The following is a 17,209-nucleotide window of genomic DNA, read 5'->3' as shown; positions in this document are numbered from 1 at the left end:
TAAATCATCCCACAAAAAAAAATCCAAATTATCCAATATATAAATGAAAGAATATACTATATAGGTTTATATAATAAATGAAAATTTATATTTTTTTTTTATTGTTGATCAAAATTCTCAATATAATCTGAATTATAAATTAGTTCATTAAGAATTTTGAAAGAAAAGGTAAGTAATTAATTACACAACAATATTAATTATCATTAAAATGTAAAAAAGTAAACTTTTTTTTTTTAATATATAGATAATTGAATGGCAGGAATACAAAATAAGCTAATTCAGAATACCATTATCTGCATTAATCAAAGCAAAGCCATCCGGATATATCTTCCATTCTTTTCCAAGCTTGATTCTGTTTCAAGACTTCAATTCCGCAGGCTGAACAGATAGATATAGAGAGAAAGACGGATATGCCGACTTTAAAGCTCTTTACAAATGTCCCTGTAGATACCGTGGTTACCTCCGATATTCTCAAGGATGCTACCAAAGCTGTTGCTAAGATCATCGGTAAACCTGAATCGGTTCGTTCGTTTTCCCTTTGAACTTGGAATGTTTGTTTGTGTTAGTTAATTGACTTTGTCACCTGTTGATGACTATCAACTGTTCGATGAAATTACTGTTTCTTTTCATTTTATTTGTGGGATTTTCAGTATGTGATGATTCTGTTGGAAGGAAGCGTTCCCATGGCTTTTTCTGGGACAGAAGAACCAGCTGCGTACGGAGAATTGATCTCAATTGGGGGTCTAGGACCAAGTGTTAATGGAAAGTTGAGTTCAACCATTGCCGAAATTCTCCAACTTAAGCTCTCTATTCAGAGTTCTAGGTTTTACATCAAGTTTTATGATGTTCAGGTGAGCTTCTCTGACCATTTCTTGTACTTCATAAGTCTTTTTTTTCTTTCTTTCTTATGGAAACTCAAGGTATATGAGTTAGAGAAAACAATTAGTTTCTTTTTCCTTTCAAGAAGTTATATAAATGACTTAATGTGTAAGGAAGAAATCCCATCAAAGTAGCTTCAATGACCTAAGATCGATCCACAGAGAACAAATCTTGAATTGCAAAGGTAAAAAGAGTTATTATACACTCATTATAAGTGTGAAGCTAAAGAGATATAATTACCTTTTGAGTTTGGACTTTGGTGAACCAGTTGATTCGCTTAAGGTTTCTATAGCTTATAGTCTCACACACCTAACAGATCTGAGGGTCCGAGGCATTACAAAACTGATCCATTGGTGAAACAAGGTGTGAAGAAGGGCACCCTTTGAATATTGTGAGAACATAGTGTCACTTCTAGAGTCCTAAACGGATGTAACTCAAACTAGTAATGAAGCATGACGTGTGGGGGATATTATGATGTTACATATCGAGAAATCATTATAATTAATGGATGTAATTATGAGATTAATAACTTAGTTAATTACTTTTGATTTTTGTCTATAGTTGTTGTATAGTCTCACATGCTTAGAGGTAGCCACACCCATTACTTTGATTTACATTGGTTTGGCTTAAATGCAAGTTTTCATGTGTTTAGTTGTTTGGTATATTGTCATTGCCTTCCAATTACAATTGCTGGCATTTAGATTTTCTTATATGATTAGAATACTTGATTGTCTCTGTGATATGGTTTTCCAATATGGTGTGAGATTATTCTCTATCTAATCAATTGGCATGCCCTTTGATTAGGAAAATGATCTAATTACCATATTACAGGAAATTTATTTTGAACTTATGCAACTGAGTAGATATGTTTTGATTTTGAAAATATATTTTATTAATTTTGTGATTTGTATATATAAATTATAAAATCAATTAATTTTTTATTTATAATTCCATGTAAGCAAACATAGTCTAACTGTCTCTGTTTTCCTTGTTTTAGCGATCGTTCTTTGGTTTCAACGGCTCTACTTTTTGATCGGCTAGTTCGTCGTAGACTATTCTTCCTTCTTCGGTCATTTCAAGTTAGTTGTTAAAGTTTGTCTATTTCCTTTATGAACTCTTGAAATTGGTAAGAATCCAGTTGTGTTTATATGGATGTGTTTGATGTGTTGCAAGTTCCTTAATTGAAATGAAATGTATTCATATTATTATGATGGGTTAGGACATATTAATTGCTTACTATTCACGTGATTAAAACATGCAATAGTAAGAGCTAAATGTAAAACAATCTATTTATTATAGCTAATTCATATATGATATTCAATTTAGTGTATCCTTCTATACGTCTTCTTCCACTCTTTCAAAATTTCCAAACACTGAACTCGTTTTTAATGGCTTTTCGTACTTCACAATTGGTATGTGTTTTGTGTCTTACCTACCGCTCGAATGCTTCAACGGTATGAGATGGGGATTTTAATGGTAAGTTCAAGCTGAGTACTTTTAAAAAAATGATTCTGTTGATTAGGTTTTGTCAAGTCTATTGACTTATCTTCCACTCGAATCCCGTAAAACGAGGTGAAGAAACAACTCACTCAGGGGTTGTTTCACCCAAATTGAGATGATAAACCGAAATAGAACTTAACAATGTTGACGTACTTTTAAAAATGTTTTAAGAGTCGCCACTTAATTTACTTATTGAGAAACTATGAAAGAAAAATATAAAAAAACTTTTGGACTCGGTACTTGATTACGTGTGGGAAATGGCCTCAGCGATGTGGCTCACACGCCTTTCTAAACGAACGGTCTCTACTTCGAAATAAATTTAGTTTTTTGAGATTTAACATTACATGTTATATTTTTTTAAATTTAAATTATAAACCTAACCTTGTTTCTTTATGAAAGATTCACTTATGCCATAGTTTAGGATCAAACGGAGTCATTTTTTTTCATTTCTAAAATGCTTCTAAATTATGACATTGAATAGGCAAAAATGACTTCACCTGTCATTTGTCTAAAATTGAGATTTGTATATCAAAATCTTAGAAAGAAGTTAAAAATTATTCTAGAATTTCTTCATATTTTTTTTTGGACACATGCAGTGAAATTTATGGACACTACAAATTAGGGTATAATTTTTAATTTATAATTATTTTATAAATTGTAGAAAATTAATTCTAATTATTTTAACGTTGTAGTCTAACACAAAACACGTAGTTAGACGTTGACGTCTAACTCTTTTAGACAAGTCTGAAGAGATGTATATTTAGACGTTGCAGTCTAACTCCATTAGACTTGGTGGTCTAATAGAACTCTCTATTAGACGTTGACGTCTAACTCCCTTAGACTAGGCAGCCTAATGGAGCAAGTCTAATGCCTCGCTTCAGCAGCCATTTGAAGTTAGCATACGTCTACCCACGATTAACTAGTTGTCTGCTACTCTGCTCCACTCACTCCTGTGCAGTCTAACAAACCAGCTAATTGCATCCAATGAACGAACTCCACGTACGCAAATGTCCTTCCAACAGTTTGTCTAGTACAAGACAATATCAGAGAGGATATTCGGCACACTATTAGTTCGTTACGGCCACGATCCCTTTACTTAGAGTCTGCTGTACTCTTGTCCTTTGGGCGGCCTTCCAATGGACGCTTGCCACGTGTCCATGAAGAAGATTCGACCGTTGGTGTCCTTCTACTACAAATAGATGCTCAAGGACAACAGACGAATCGCTCTCGATCAACTGGTCATCTTACTGAATCTCTCTTTCCTTACTGATTTCTTACATCATTCAAGTTCAAGAGAGAAAGAATCAAAACAATGTTTAGTCATGAGAATGTTGTTCATGATATTGTAAGTTGAACAGAGGTTGTTTTGTTCAACAAAGTGTTAGTTAGTTCAGTAAACTGTATTTGATTCAAAGAGTTTAGTGAAATCCTTTCGGTTGTGTAAGAAGGGGTTACATAGGAGGGTTTGCTCCGAACATCCATAAACAAGTACTTGTGTTCTTTACTTTCTGTCATTCATCTCTCATTGGTTCAAAACTTCAAATCCGCCGAAACACTTCCGCCCTTGAAACCGTTTCAAGAGTTCGAAGGATTTGTGAAGAATAGAAACAAATTTTAACTTCTAACAGAGTTAAAATCAAATCGTTTGTCATAAGTTGTTATCAATAGTCAGACCCTAGTCTCTATTAATTACACCGATCTTATCAATTGGTATCAGAGCCTCGTTTTCTATTCTCAAGCAACAAGAACCTGAATCATGTTTTTCATCAATCAAATCCCAGTGCTCTCAAAAGAAAACTACGATTATTGGATGATGAGAATGCAAGCTCATTTGGATGCCGTTGATTGTGATATGTGGAATGTTATTACTAATGTTCTATAAAGATTGAGAATCCAAGATGCAACTGGACGACGGAAGATAAGATGATGAACAACCTGGATAATGTTGCCAAAGATGTCTTGTTCAAGTCGATCAACATGAATATATTTAGTGTGATCAAGTCTTGTTCCTCTACTAAAAAAATCTGGGATAAGCTAATTCAAATCTATGGCTGTAATGTTCAAACAAAGAAAACCCGAACAGAGCAGAAGGTTCTTAGAAGTGTTGAAAATAAGTCCAAGTGGGCCAATAGCGAATCAGAGAACTCATCTGGCGAAAGTGATAACGAAGTCGTGAATTCTTGATGGTAGACGACAAATCAAAGATATACGACTTCTCCTCAAAAGATTTTATGAAAAATGAGCTAACTATTGCACTCAATGACATTGTCATTGAGTACAAGAAGTTATCAGAATCATTCAATGAAATGAAATCAAAATATGAGGCCAACAACTCTCCTTCATCTCAAGTTTCTAAACCAAAATTTTCTGAAAATAAAATAGTCGAGCTCTCATCTGAGAATGAGACGCTCAAAGAAAAGGTTTAAATCCTATTTTCTGAAAACCAACGTTTGACATATGTGGTCAGTTCCTAGACAAAGTCTGGAGACACTGTCAGACAACAAATTTATATTCTAAGGCTTGCCGGATGTAAATCCTGTTTAGGATTTGACAATAAGGACTCAAACAAATCCTGTAAGAAGTTAAACTCCGCAATAGACAAATTTAAGCCTATAAATTTTGTTATAGGGAGTTTAACTGATATTGGAACATATCCAAACTGTGAGGATCTAACATTAAAGGATGAAATGATTCATATTCCATCGACTGTTAGTTGGCTGAAACATAGGAAGAAAGCAGACAACAAGTCTGGCAAACTAAAATTTGACAAGAAATCAAGGAGTTTTAAACAAAAACCACCTCTAAGGTCAAGGGAACAACTGCTAGCAGAAAGTCATATGCTAAGCCTAAATCATACGCACTTATCACTATACAAAATGGAAGTCCATCAGAATAACTCAAATATGGATTCCTAAGGGACTGATTGATCGAGGACCCAAGTGAATGTGGGTACCAAAAGATTGTAAATATATTTTTGTGTAGGTTGACTGCTTGGAGGATTTAGTTTGGTATCTAGATAGACACATGACTAGAGATAGACAGGTTCTAACTGAAATAACAGAATGCTCAGGTCCTAAGATCACTTTTGAAGATAACCGAAAGGCTAAGACCATAGGAAAGTGTATGATTATCCATGGTAATATAACCATCAACAACGTGCTACTTGTTGAAAAGTTGTGTTATAACCTAATAAGTATTAATTAGTTATGTGATAATGGATTTTCTGTTGATTTTCAAACTCATGCATGCCTGGTTAAGGATCAATAGGGTAACGTTCTGTTGACCGAAAGTAGGGTAGGAAACTCCTACAAAATAAACTGGAAAACTAAGATATCTAATCCCATATGCATGATTACAAAACTGATCAAAATTGGCTATGGCATAAGAGAGTAAATCATCTTAATTTCAAAACCATTAACAACATTTGTTCATATAATTTGGTTCTTGGTTTACCTAATTTGATGTTTTTGAAGGACAAGGTTTGTCGTGCTTACCAGTTAAGCAAACAAAGCAAATTATCGTTCAAAAGTAAAGTGAAATCTCAGTCCAACTGATGTTTGGAACTTTTACATATGAATTCGTTTGGTCTAGTTCCTGTAAAGACCATGGGAGGAATGAGATTCACCTAGTCATTATTGCTGATTTTTTACGATTTACATGGGTTGTATTTTTGCAATCTAAGGATGAGACGACTGAGAATTTTATTAAGATCCTTAGAAAACTTCTGAATCAAAAATCTTTTAAGTATTATTCAAATTAGAAGTGATCGGGGAGACGAATTCACCAACAGACGCCTAACTTCCTATCTTGAGGAATCTGGTATTAGACACGAGTTGTCTAGTGTCAGAACTCCATAGAAAAATGGTATTACTGAGAGAAGAGTTAGGACACTGAAGGAAGTAGCGAGATCAATGCTTTCCGATTCAGGTGTTCCTTAGAAGTTCTGGGCATAAACCATAAATACATCATGCTATACACAAAACCGGTCAATAATTAACAAACGCTTTGACAAAACACCTTATGAACTATTTTATGGAAGAATTCCTACAGTTTCTTACTTTCGAGTATTTGGGTGTAAGTGTTTCATTCATAACAATGAGAAAGAATATTTGACCTCTTTTGATGGTAAAGAAGATGCTGGAATCATGCTAGATTACTCCTCAGTTAGTAAGGCTTTCAGAGGTACAATAATCGAACACAAACTGTTGAGTAATCCTTCCATGTTGTTTGTGATGAATCTGTTGAAAACAATTATATTGATCCCATCGACCTTGCTAACATATTAGAATCGACAAGTGGTTGATCTAGTTGAGAATCAACCAAACGTCCAAAGTCCAGTTCAACAGGTTGTTGACAATTCGGACGTCGCGAAGCCAACTAATCCAACGTCTAATCCTTTTGGATCAAACTTCAAATGGAACAGAAATCATCCACTAGAATTGATAATTGGTAATCCTAACTCTTCTCGTAGGACAAGACGTCAATTGTTGGATGAAATGGCTAACTTTGCATTTATTTTTCAAATTGAGCCTAAAAGAATTGGTGAAGTTGTGCTTCATCTAGATTGGATCAATGACATGCAAGAGGAGTTAAACCAATTTGTGAGAAATAAAGTGTGCCATCTAACTCCAAGGCCGACTGATCAATCAGTCATTGGAACTAGATGGGTTTTTCGAAATAAGCTTAGTGAAGATGACTTAGTTGTAAGAAACAAAGCCCGGTTGGTTTCTCAAGGATATATACAGGAGGAAGTAATTGACTTTGAGAAGTCATTTGTACCTGTGGCTAGACTTGAGGCAATCAAAATCTTCCTAGCTTATGCATCTTTTAAAAAATTCAAGGTTTTTCAAATGGATGTGAAAAGTGTATTTCTAAATGGTAAATTAAATGGAGATGTTTATGTTGAACAACCTCCTGGTTTCTAGATCATACTTTACTAAATCATGTTTTTAAACATGACAAAGCTTTATATTGTTTGAAACAGGCTCAAAGAGCTTGATATGATACCTTGACTAAGTTTCTGTTTGATCACAATTTCATTATTGGCTCAGTTGACAAAACATTGTTTAGATTTGTTAAAGACTTTCATATTATGTTTGTTCAAGTCTATGTTGAAGATATTATATTTGGGTCAACTAACCCCAAATTATGTGAGAAATTTGCCAAGCTGATGCAGGACAGATTTGAGATGAGTATGATGAGATAATTAACCTTCTTCCTCGACCTTCAAGTTCGTCAATTTGAAACTAACCCTCATCAACCAAGCCAAATACACCAAGGAGCTGTTAAAGAAGTTTGGAATGGAGAGTTGCTCGACTGTAGCCACTCCAATGAGTTCTTCCAGCAAGCTAGACAAAGATGAAGATGGACAAAGTGTAGACATCACTGCATATAAAGGACTTATCGACTTTTTGCTCTATCTTACTATCAGCCGGCTAGACATCCAGTTTGTTGTTGGTGTCTATGGAAGATTCCAGGCTAATCCTAAACTATCTCACTTTATTGTTGCTAAGCGTATTTTGAAATATTTAAAGGGGACTCAAAATGTGAGACTGTTGTATCCGAAGGATTCTAGTTTCAATCTAAAGAGTTTCTCAGATGCAGACTATGTAGATTGCAAGATTGATCGAAAAAGAACCAGTGAAACTTGCTAGTTTCTTGGTGATTGTTTGATCTCTTGGTTCAGCAAGAAGCAAACGTCGGTTGCTACGTCTACAGCTGAAGCCGAATATGTTGTAGCAAGAAGTTGTTGTTTTAAACTTTTGTGGATTCAACAGCAACTGAGGGACTGTGGAATTGAAGCAGAAGAATCTCCTATTTTCTACGACAACACAAGTGCAATTTCTATCACCTACAATCCAGTTCTGCATTCTCGGACAAAGCATATCGAAATCAGAGCATGTCAGCAGAAGCATATTCGCCTTGAATATGTTCCAACATATCAACAAGTGGCATACGTGTTCACGAAGCCACTACCAAAACTAAGTTTTATTACTTTAGAAATATTTTAGGGCTTGTTGATCTTGACTGATTTATTTGAACTGATCATGAACAAATTGAGGGGAACATGTTGTTTAAGTATAAATAGACAGACTTGTGTAGACGGAGGTCTTTATCTGTCTAATGCATTAGTAATCTAAGGGATGAACCTACTTAGATGTAAACTTACTTAAGTAGTCTGTGTTTCCAGGTTGGAATGTCTTGGTTTAAAACCTACACGGTTAAACATCGAAGTCTAATAGACGTTTATAAGACTAGCATAGTTAGACGCTAATGTCTAACCAGACACACGTGTAGCACGTGGTGTTTATGCCTAATTAGACGTCTGGAGTCTAATAGAATTTTGGATGTCTGGAAGAGAAGCGTGATTAGACGCCTGCGTCTAATACACGCCTATCCAACTTAGATGCAATGAATGCAGACAGTAAGTTAAACGTTTAACTACGTACGTCATTAGACCTTTCATCTTCTGACGAATGGGACAACTGTCCACTACTACATTGACTGTCTATGTACTATTCCCGCCAAAAATTAAACAGTCATCTCTTCAATAACTTGAGGACATGTGTCTCTGAATGTTAAAATTTCGGATATTCCTTCACTGCAAGTATTGCATTAATGACAGACTTTCATAATTATATCCTTAAATGTTGCTTATCTTAAATGATGCGTCTCTTGGGAATATGATACTAAGCTTTTTGACGGTTCATATAATCATTACTTTTAATGATCATACGTCAGTCTTCTTCTATAAAAGAACGACCATATTCAAAAGGATTGAACATCTCTCTTCACATTCTCTTTCTAAGAAATTCTTTTGTGCCTCTAAATATTTAGAATCCCTAGTTCTCTTTTAACTTATCGAAATGGATTCTTTTTCTCCATCTACTCTTTAGATAGACTTCGATTTCATGTCTACTGCAATCATCCCGGAAATGGTTATGATGTTCGACTCTTTAAAAGCTTCGGTCCTTGAAAAATTTCTCAGGGCCCCCATCATTATTTACGTACCGGACGTTCGTGAGTTCTTTAAATATGGAGGCTTATACGACAACAGGCTTGTCGTAACCAAGATTTTTGATGATATCGCTTCCTTCACTAAAGACTCCTTCGCTCGTTTCTTCAACCTTCCTATAGAGGGGCTATTTGAGTTCCCGACATCTTCCGAGGAAGTCTTATCTGAAATGAGGTTTGCCTTTTCCGACACTTATTGTGATGGGATTCTAGTTCATGTAGAAACTCACAGACTGAAGTCCGCTCTAAAGGTTGAGTTTTCCCTACTCAACGATATCATTTCCATGTCCATCTTAGAAAAGGGATTTTCCAACACTTACTCGAAGTACGTCTTCGAGATAATGATTGCTATCACTAAGGGGACAACAATCAACTGGTCTAGAATCATTTTCAGGAACTTGATGGCAATGATCTCTCCTGAAAGGAGGTCTCCTCGGTATGCTTCCCCGCTTAGCATGTTGCTTCCTACTCTTCTCTCTCATGTCTGGGGACATGGGGTCCTAATCAAATCATCCAGAGTCTTGACCTACCAAAAGGTTCTTGACTATGATCTCAGGGTACGAAGGATTAAGCTCAAGAACAGAAATCGGGAGATCCTTCTGGCCGAAAGAGATTAGTAGGAATATAACGCTCTTAATGATGTCCAAAAGGGGGAAAGTAAAAGAAGTGACCTTAGGCCTAGGGGGAACTAAGGGTTGAAAAGGATATAAGAAAAGACCCAATCTTTTTATTTTTGGAAAATTTCGTTTATGATATTGTTCTATTGGCCCTAGGTGTAGACCGAAAATTATAGAGACCTATAAGTGAGTCACCTATAGGGTCAACCCGCCTAGGTGAATCAATCAAGTAGTCTGGTCAACTAGCTAGACTCAACTACAGCAACACGGTCAACAAGCGACCAAACGATCCAGGCGATCCAGTAAGTAGCACACGCACCTTCTCCTACCCCTTCGACCTATGCGACCTATTGACTAACATCTACACCTTCTCCTCCTGGTTATGATCTTCATCTCAGACAAGTCCCTATAATAGTTGAAAAATGTTGATTTTATAAAAGCTGGATTGTTTAATTCACTAGATTAAATCCACTTTGGTAAAAGAAAGAAATAATCCTTAGGCAATTGGATATTTCTCTGAGGCACACAACACAAGAACTCCAATTCGTCGTTACAACAAATTATAAGGAAAATAAAAACCTAAATTTATCCCCAAGGTCCTAACCCACGTTGAAGGGTATTTTTCAAGATCTTCCTAATATCAAATAATAAGGTTGAATGCGGTTAGAGAAAAGAAAGAGGACTAAGAATTCACCATTGTTCTAAAAGCTTGAAAACTCTATTTTTGATTTTTTTTGTTAGATCTTGTAAGTGATTAGAATTTAGTTAAATGTTTCTTTCTCAAAGAATTTAAAAGTTATTATCGTTGTTTAGTAAGTCTTAATCATTCAAGAATACTTTGATTTTAACCAAACCTGATTTGGGAAAAAATTCTAATTTTGCGTTACATCTTATTATTCTATATTCTAATGTTTCTAAATAGCTCTAACTATTTTATATGTGAATTATAATCATATATAAACGATAAAACAAACTCAATCCAAAATGCCCAAATTTAAATTTTGAAATATTGGATTTTTATCGTCATATGGGGATCAACCTAGCCCAATCATGTCATGAATGCTCCAATTAAGGCAATTACATGAAAGGAATGCTCTTTTAGTCATGTTTCAAGATTTTTAAAAAATGGCTCATGTTATCTACTTTTACTAGATCCTATTTTTATTCATCATCTATTGCTTAGGTGAGATGACTTATTTGCAAGTCGTTTCTTTATCTCATTTTACTAGATTTGAGAGGATGATAAGTTATAAGACATAAGAAAGTAATCAACACATGTTTTTAAATACACTCTAGTCGAGCTTATCGTTTTGATTTCTCATTCGCACTTCTGAAATTCGAGAGGAAAAAGTTATGGACTTTATCTATCAAGTACTCATTTTACAAAATTCATTATTTAAGATGTACAACTTCATATATTTAAGATGTATCATCATCCTCGATTCATTATTACATCATTACCCGATTAAATACTTATAGGAATATAAATATTGAATAAAAAGAAACGTAACTTTATTAAATAATAAATAAATTTACAATAGTTAATATCAAAATGTTACAAATTAAATATAAACATTACTTATATATATATATATTTTAAATATTGAAGAAGATAACAATTTTGTTGTTACTAGAGTTTAATAAAAATTTATAATGAAATTTGAAAAAGTTAAAGAGTAAAGATTGAAGATGAAAAGTGAAGAGATAAAAATAATAGTTTATTATTAAACAAAAAGTTAAAAGTGAAGTGTAATGAAGAGAAAAATAACTTTAAGAGTATTAAAAAAAGTTGAAGTAAGAGTGTGGATAAGAACAATGCAATGATATGTTTATGATGATGTTTTTAATGATGTAGAATTTCAAATGCCATATTAAGCCTTATAAAAAAACATTTTATTGTTTATATTAATATAGTCTAGTATCAAGTTTGAGGTTTGCATACTCCCTATCCCTAACCCTGAATCTTATAGTGTACATTTTACCCTCGCATTAACGACCAAAATCGGATTTAAAAAACTCAAAACCGACCATTAGGTACCCACGTGTATCGGGTATACAAGTTCTCATTAACCTCCCTAGTTTTAATCGGTTAAAATGTTTTAAATAATAAATGCCTAATTTTAAATTTACATTTTCGAGTTTCATCTTTGAGTTTTTGTTTTAGTTTAGGTTGCTGTAGACTTACAATTTGATCATGTTTCTAATGTAACTTGAATGAAATTTAAGTGGAATGTTTGTTTGATGTAGTTTCCAAATATTCAAAAAATAGGGTAAAATACCATTTACAATTTTGTTCAAACCTTGTTGTTTTTATGTTAAATAGTATGTGGATTGGTATTTGATGTTCTTAGCAGTTTTTTGAGTTACTCATGTGAAGTGGTGTTGAAATTTAGATCCAAAATGTTGGATGTGAATGCGATTGAAGTTTGGCTTAGTCCTCTTATTTATCGATTCCGTTGCACCACTATCTCACACAAAGGAGGCAACCCTCTCACTAGCATCCAAACACCACAAAGGAATTTGACCTTTTCCTCCCACCAAGAGAGTAGTATCTATTTATATTATTAGGTCAAGTCCAATAAGCGGGTTACTAGAGATTGTGCCACAATGTTGGGCCAACCAATACCCAACAATCTCCACCTTTGGCCCAAAACAGTGCAAAACATAATCACGAAATCGCAAGACACATCATCGCCAATTTATTACCACCGAGTCAACGCAAGAGCACAAAGAATGCGAAAATCACTAAGATCAAATGCAATAGCACAAAGCATGCGAAAATCACAAAGATCAAATGCAAGAGCACGAAGATCTAACGTAAGAGCACAAAGCATGCGAAAATCACAAAGATCAAATGCAAGAGCACAAAGCATGCGAAAATCACAAAGATCAAACGCAAGAGCACAAAGCATGGGAAAATTACAAAGATTGAAGGCAAGATCACAAAACATGCCATTCCCATAAAAGACGAACCTCAAAGAGTTTTCCCTAAGTCAAAATTTAAAATCCGTTGATACGAAATAAATTTGTCAGCAGGTAGACACTTAATACCCATATCAGCAGAATAAAATTCTGAAGGAATTTCTCTAACTTAACAATGCCCTTTTCAACAATATCCCGAATGTAATGAGACCTAACATCAATATGTTTAGTTCTATCATGAAAAACAGGATTTTTACATAGTTGAATAGCAGATTCACTATCAGAAAACACAACCACATTTTTGTCAAGAAAACCAATTTCAGACAAAACTTTCCTAAGCCAAATTGCTTCCTTAAAGGCTTCAGTGGCAGCTACATACTCAGATTCTGTAGTATATAAAGCAACAATGGGTTGAAGTTGAGACTTCCAACTTATGCAAGAGCCACACAAAGTAAACACATAGGAAGTAGTAGACTTTCTATTATCCTTATCATTAGCATAATTGGAATCTACATAACCAACCAACTTTGTACCTACAGAACACTTAGAGAAAGTCAAGCCAACATCAACAGTGGTTTTTAGATATCTCAAAAACCATTTCAAAGCATTCCAATGAGGAATACCAGGGTTAGACATAAATCTACTCAAGCAACTAACTGTATATGCAATAGCAGGCCTATTACTAACCATGAAATACATAACAGACCCTATTGCATTGGAATAAGGCACATTCTTCATTTAAGTTATTTCAGTTTCAGTCTTAGGAGACTGATCCTTACTTAACACAAAGTGGGAAGCAAGAGGCACATTCACAGATTTAGCATCAGACATGGAAAATTTACTCAAAATTTTAGCAACATATGCACTTTGATTCAACACAAGAGAAAATTTTGTTCTATCTCTAATGATAGTCATGCCCAAAATCTTCTTAGCATCACCTAAGTCTTTCATGTCAAAATTTTCACAAAGCGATTTTTGCACATGCATAATAGACTTCAGACTTGGGCTAACAATCAATATGTCATCCACATACAATAAAATAAATACAGGCACATAGTCTATATTTTTGAAGTAAAGGCAATGATCAGAAGAACTTCTTTTAAACATCAAAGATTGCATGCACTTATCAAACTTGATATTCCATTGCCTAGTAGATTATTTTAAACAATACAAGGCTTTTTTTTTAACAAACAAACATGATCAGGCAACTGGGGGTCAACCTCAGGTTGATGCATATAAATATTCTTATCAAGTTCACCATGTAAGAAAGAAGTAGTAGCATGCATTTGCTTCAATTCCCAATCAAAGTGAACAACTAAAGCAAGCATAATTCTAACAGTAGTGAATTTGACAACAGGAGCGAAAATTTCAGCATAATCTATTCCCTACTTTTGAGTAAATCCCTTGGCTACTAACCTAGCCTTGAATCTAACATTTTCAGACTCTTGTTTTACCTTATACAACCACTTGTAATCCACTAAAAGGAAATTATGAGGTTTAGGAACAAGTTTCCAAGTATCATTGATTCTTAGGGAATTCATCTCATTATTCATAGCAACAATCCATTTAGTAGAAAACTTAGACCTCAAAGCTTCTTTGTAAGAGTTAGGCTAATTACAGTCTAGCGATTCAAACATGTTAAAAGCAAATTCAGACATATTGCAATCATTCAAATTATCATCCCTAAATCTAGAAGGCATTATAACAGTTCTTCTACTTCTATACCTAGCAAGTTGATAGTCATGCAAATCATCAGACAAATCATTTGAATCAGACAAAACATTTGAATCATGCAAATCATCAATATCATGCACATTATCATGCTCCACCTCATTTGGAGCATTCACATCATGTTCAACAGGTTGATCAAAAACTACAGGCACATGCTCCACCTTATTAGGAGCATCATTAACAGGAGTGGGGGACATAGACAAGCAAGAAAAACCATTCTCATTAAAGACAACATCTCTACTTATCACAATCCTAAGCCCAGGTTCACTCCTATCCAAAAGCCTATAACTTTTTACCCCTTTAGGGTAGCCTAAGAACACACATTTCTTGGACCTAGGCTCCAACTTGTCAACATTCTGATGCACATAGCCAACACAACCAAAAACTTTCAAGTTGCTCAAATCAAGAGGTTTACCTGAAAACACAGATTCAGGACATTTCTCGCCTAAGGGAACACTAGGGGACCTATTTATTAAATAAGCAGCAGTATGCAAAGCATCACCACAAAACTTCTTAGACAAACCAGATGACGTTAATATAGCTCTCACCCTCTCTAGAAGTGTTATGTTCATCCTCTCAGCAACACCATTCTGCTGTGGTGTGTACGGCACAGACCTATGTCTTTTAATACCCCAGGTAACACATAAATCATTCATCTGTTTATTACAGAATTCAAGACTATTATCTGTTCTAAGAGTTTTGATTCTCTTACCTGTTTTATTCTCAATCAAAATCTTCCACTCTTTAAACTTTTCAAAAACATCAGACTTATGTTTTAAAAGTAACACCCAAACTTTACTAGAATAATCATCAATGATGGACAGAAAATATTGGTTCCCTCGATGTGTAACAACACTAGAAGGACCCCACACATCAGCATGTAAATATTCAAGGATATCAGTACACTTAGACACATTTGGGTAAGAGGAGATGGGAAAACTCACCTTATGTTGTTTTCCTAGCACACATGATTCACAGAAGGGGACGGGGGACAATTTATCACTACCAAAGTGACCACCTTTATGCAAAATTTCTAGACCATTGTTACTCATGTGACCTAATCTATTATGCCAAAGAACAGATTTATCACCAATTACAGAGTTCACAGAGTCATCAGCAGTCTCAGCATGACACACATACATATTGTTCATCTTTTTAGTAGTAAAGATAACAAGAGACCCACGTAAAATTTTCATAACATCTTTCCCTCACTTTCACTCCAAACCATCATTCTCAAGAGATGCACAAGACAGCAAATTATAACGCAAATCAGGAACGTGCCTCACATTCTTCAAAGTAAACACAGAGCCACAAGAGAACCTTAGGCATACATCACCTATTCCTAACACTTTGCAATTTTTCGAATTTGCCATAGACACAAAACCATGTTCAATCTCTTTATAGTTAGAAAACAAATATCTAAATGGAGTCACATGAAAAGTACAACCAGAGTCAACTAGTCAATCAGATTTGCACAAAGAATCAGATAACACAGAGTTCAAGCTATCATAATCACATAGATTATTAATCATAAAAATATCACTCATATTGCCCTCACAAACAGCCACATTAACATTTTCAACATGTTGATTTCTCTTAGGCTTAGGACAGTCCTTGATAAAATGACCAGACTCATGACAATTATAACACTTTTGGGCACTAGACCTACCCTGAGATCTACCCCTCACATGCATGACTTCCCTAAAATCAGTTTTTCCGTCAAACGGAACCATACCATATTGATTAATACCAGACATGCTATCAAACAAATTAAAAGAAATCAACAATCAATTGGCAGAATTTAATAGGAGGGTTAAAGCTATGATACCTTGCGAAAATTAAAGAAAGTTTCGACTTACCCACCCCGCTCGGGGATTTGCTGCTTCGTCTTCTCAGCAGCGGCACGACATCGGCACGGCAGCGGCACGACATCGACACGATAGCGGAACGGCAGCGTCACAACAACGGCACGACAGCGGCACAACAGCGGCACAGTAGCGGCACGACAACGGCACGGTAGAGGCACAGTAGCGGCACGACGGAGGATTTGATTCTTAACGGTCGCGACAAACGCGACACCGACAACGGTTGAACAAGACAACAACGACTTCTTCTCCAGAGGTGGCAGCGACTTTCTTCTTCCTCTAGTAGCAGTAGAAGGAGAGAATAAAAGAGGAGGATTAAGGAAGAAACAAGGACAGATCTACGCTTATTGGTGAAGATAACTTATATCCTCCAACCCAATCTCAAACTCCAATTACAAACCCTAAACCCTAGCTCTGATACCACTGTTGGGTGTGAATGCGATTGAAGTTTGGCTCAGTCCTCTTGTTTATCGATTCCGTTGAACCACTATCTCACACAAAGGAGGCAACCCTCTTACTAGCATCCAAACACCACAAAGGAATTTGACATCTTCCTCCCACCAAGAGAGTAGTATCTATTTATATTATTAGGTCAAGTCCAATTAGCAGGTTACTAGAGATTGGGCCACAATGTTGGGCCAACCAATACCCAACACAAAAGAGGTAAGTTAAGTTTTTGGA

The 17,209-nt window shown here is 35.2% G+C and overlaps 1 protein-coding gene across 1 annotated transcript; it reads left to right on the top strand.

Moving 5' to 3' along the window:
* Positions 1-288: 288 nt before the first annotated feature.
* On the top strand, positions 289-2,090 carry LOC124912124 (macrophage migration inhibitory factor homolog). The gene is made up of 3 exons (XM_047452686.1): positions 289-521; positions 651-851; positions 1,877-2,090. The coding sequence occupies exons 1-3, from the start codon at positions 411-413 to the stop codon at positions 1,910-1,912; spliced, it is 348 nt and encodes a 115-aa protein (XP_047308642.1). The 5' UTR covers positions 289-410; the 3' UTR covers positions 1,913-2,090.
* Positions 2,091-17,209: the final 15,119 nt, after the last annotated feature.

The sequence above is a fragment of the Impatiens glandulifera genome, chromosome 8, assembly GCF_907164915.1.
Source record: "Impatiens glandulifera chromosome 8, dImpGla2.1, whole genome shotgun sequence".
Lineage (NCBI taxonomy): Eukaryota > Viridiplantae > Streptophyta > Magnoliopsida > Ericales > Balsaminaceae > Impatiens > Impatiens glandulifera.
The sequence above is the reverse complement of the archived record's forward strand: the minus strand, read 5'-3'. Positions and strand labels throughout refer to the sequence as shown.

What these genes read in the sequence shown, in the direction of transcription:
- LOC124912124 (XM_047452686.1), top strand. Translation starts at nt 411, where the DNA reads ATGCCGACTTTAAAGCTCTTTACAAATGTCCCTGTAGATACCGTGGTT. An exon ending in TCATCGGTAAACCTGAATCG is followed by an intron (nt 522 to 650) that starts GTTCGTTCGTTT and finishes TGGGATTTTCAG; the next exon opens with TATGTGATGATTCTGTTGGA. An exon ending in TCAAGTTTTATGATGTTCAG is followed by an intron (nt 852 to 1,876) that starts GTGAGCTTCTCT and finishes TCCTTGTTTTAG; the next exon opens with CGATCGTTCTTTGGTTTCAA.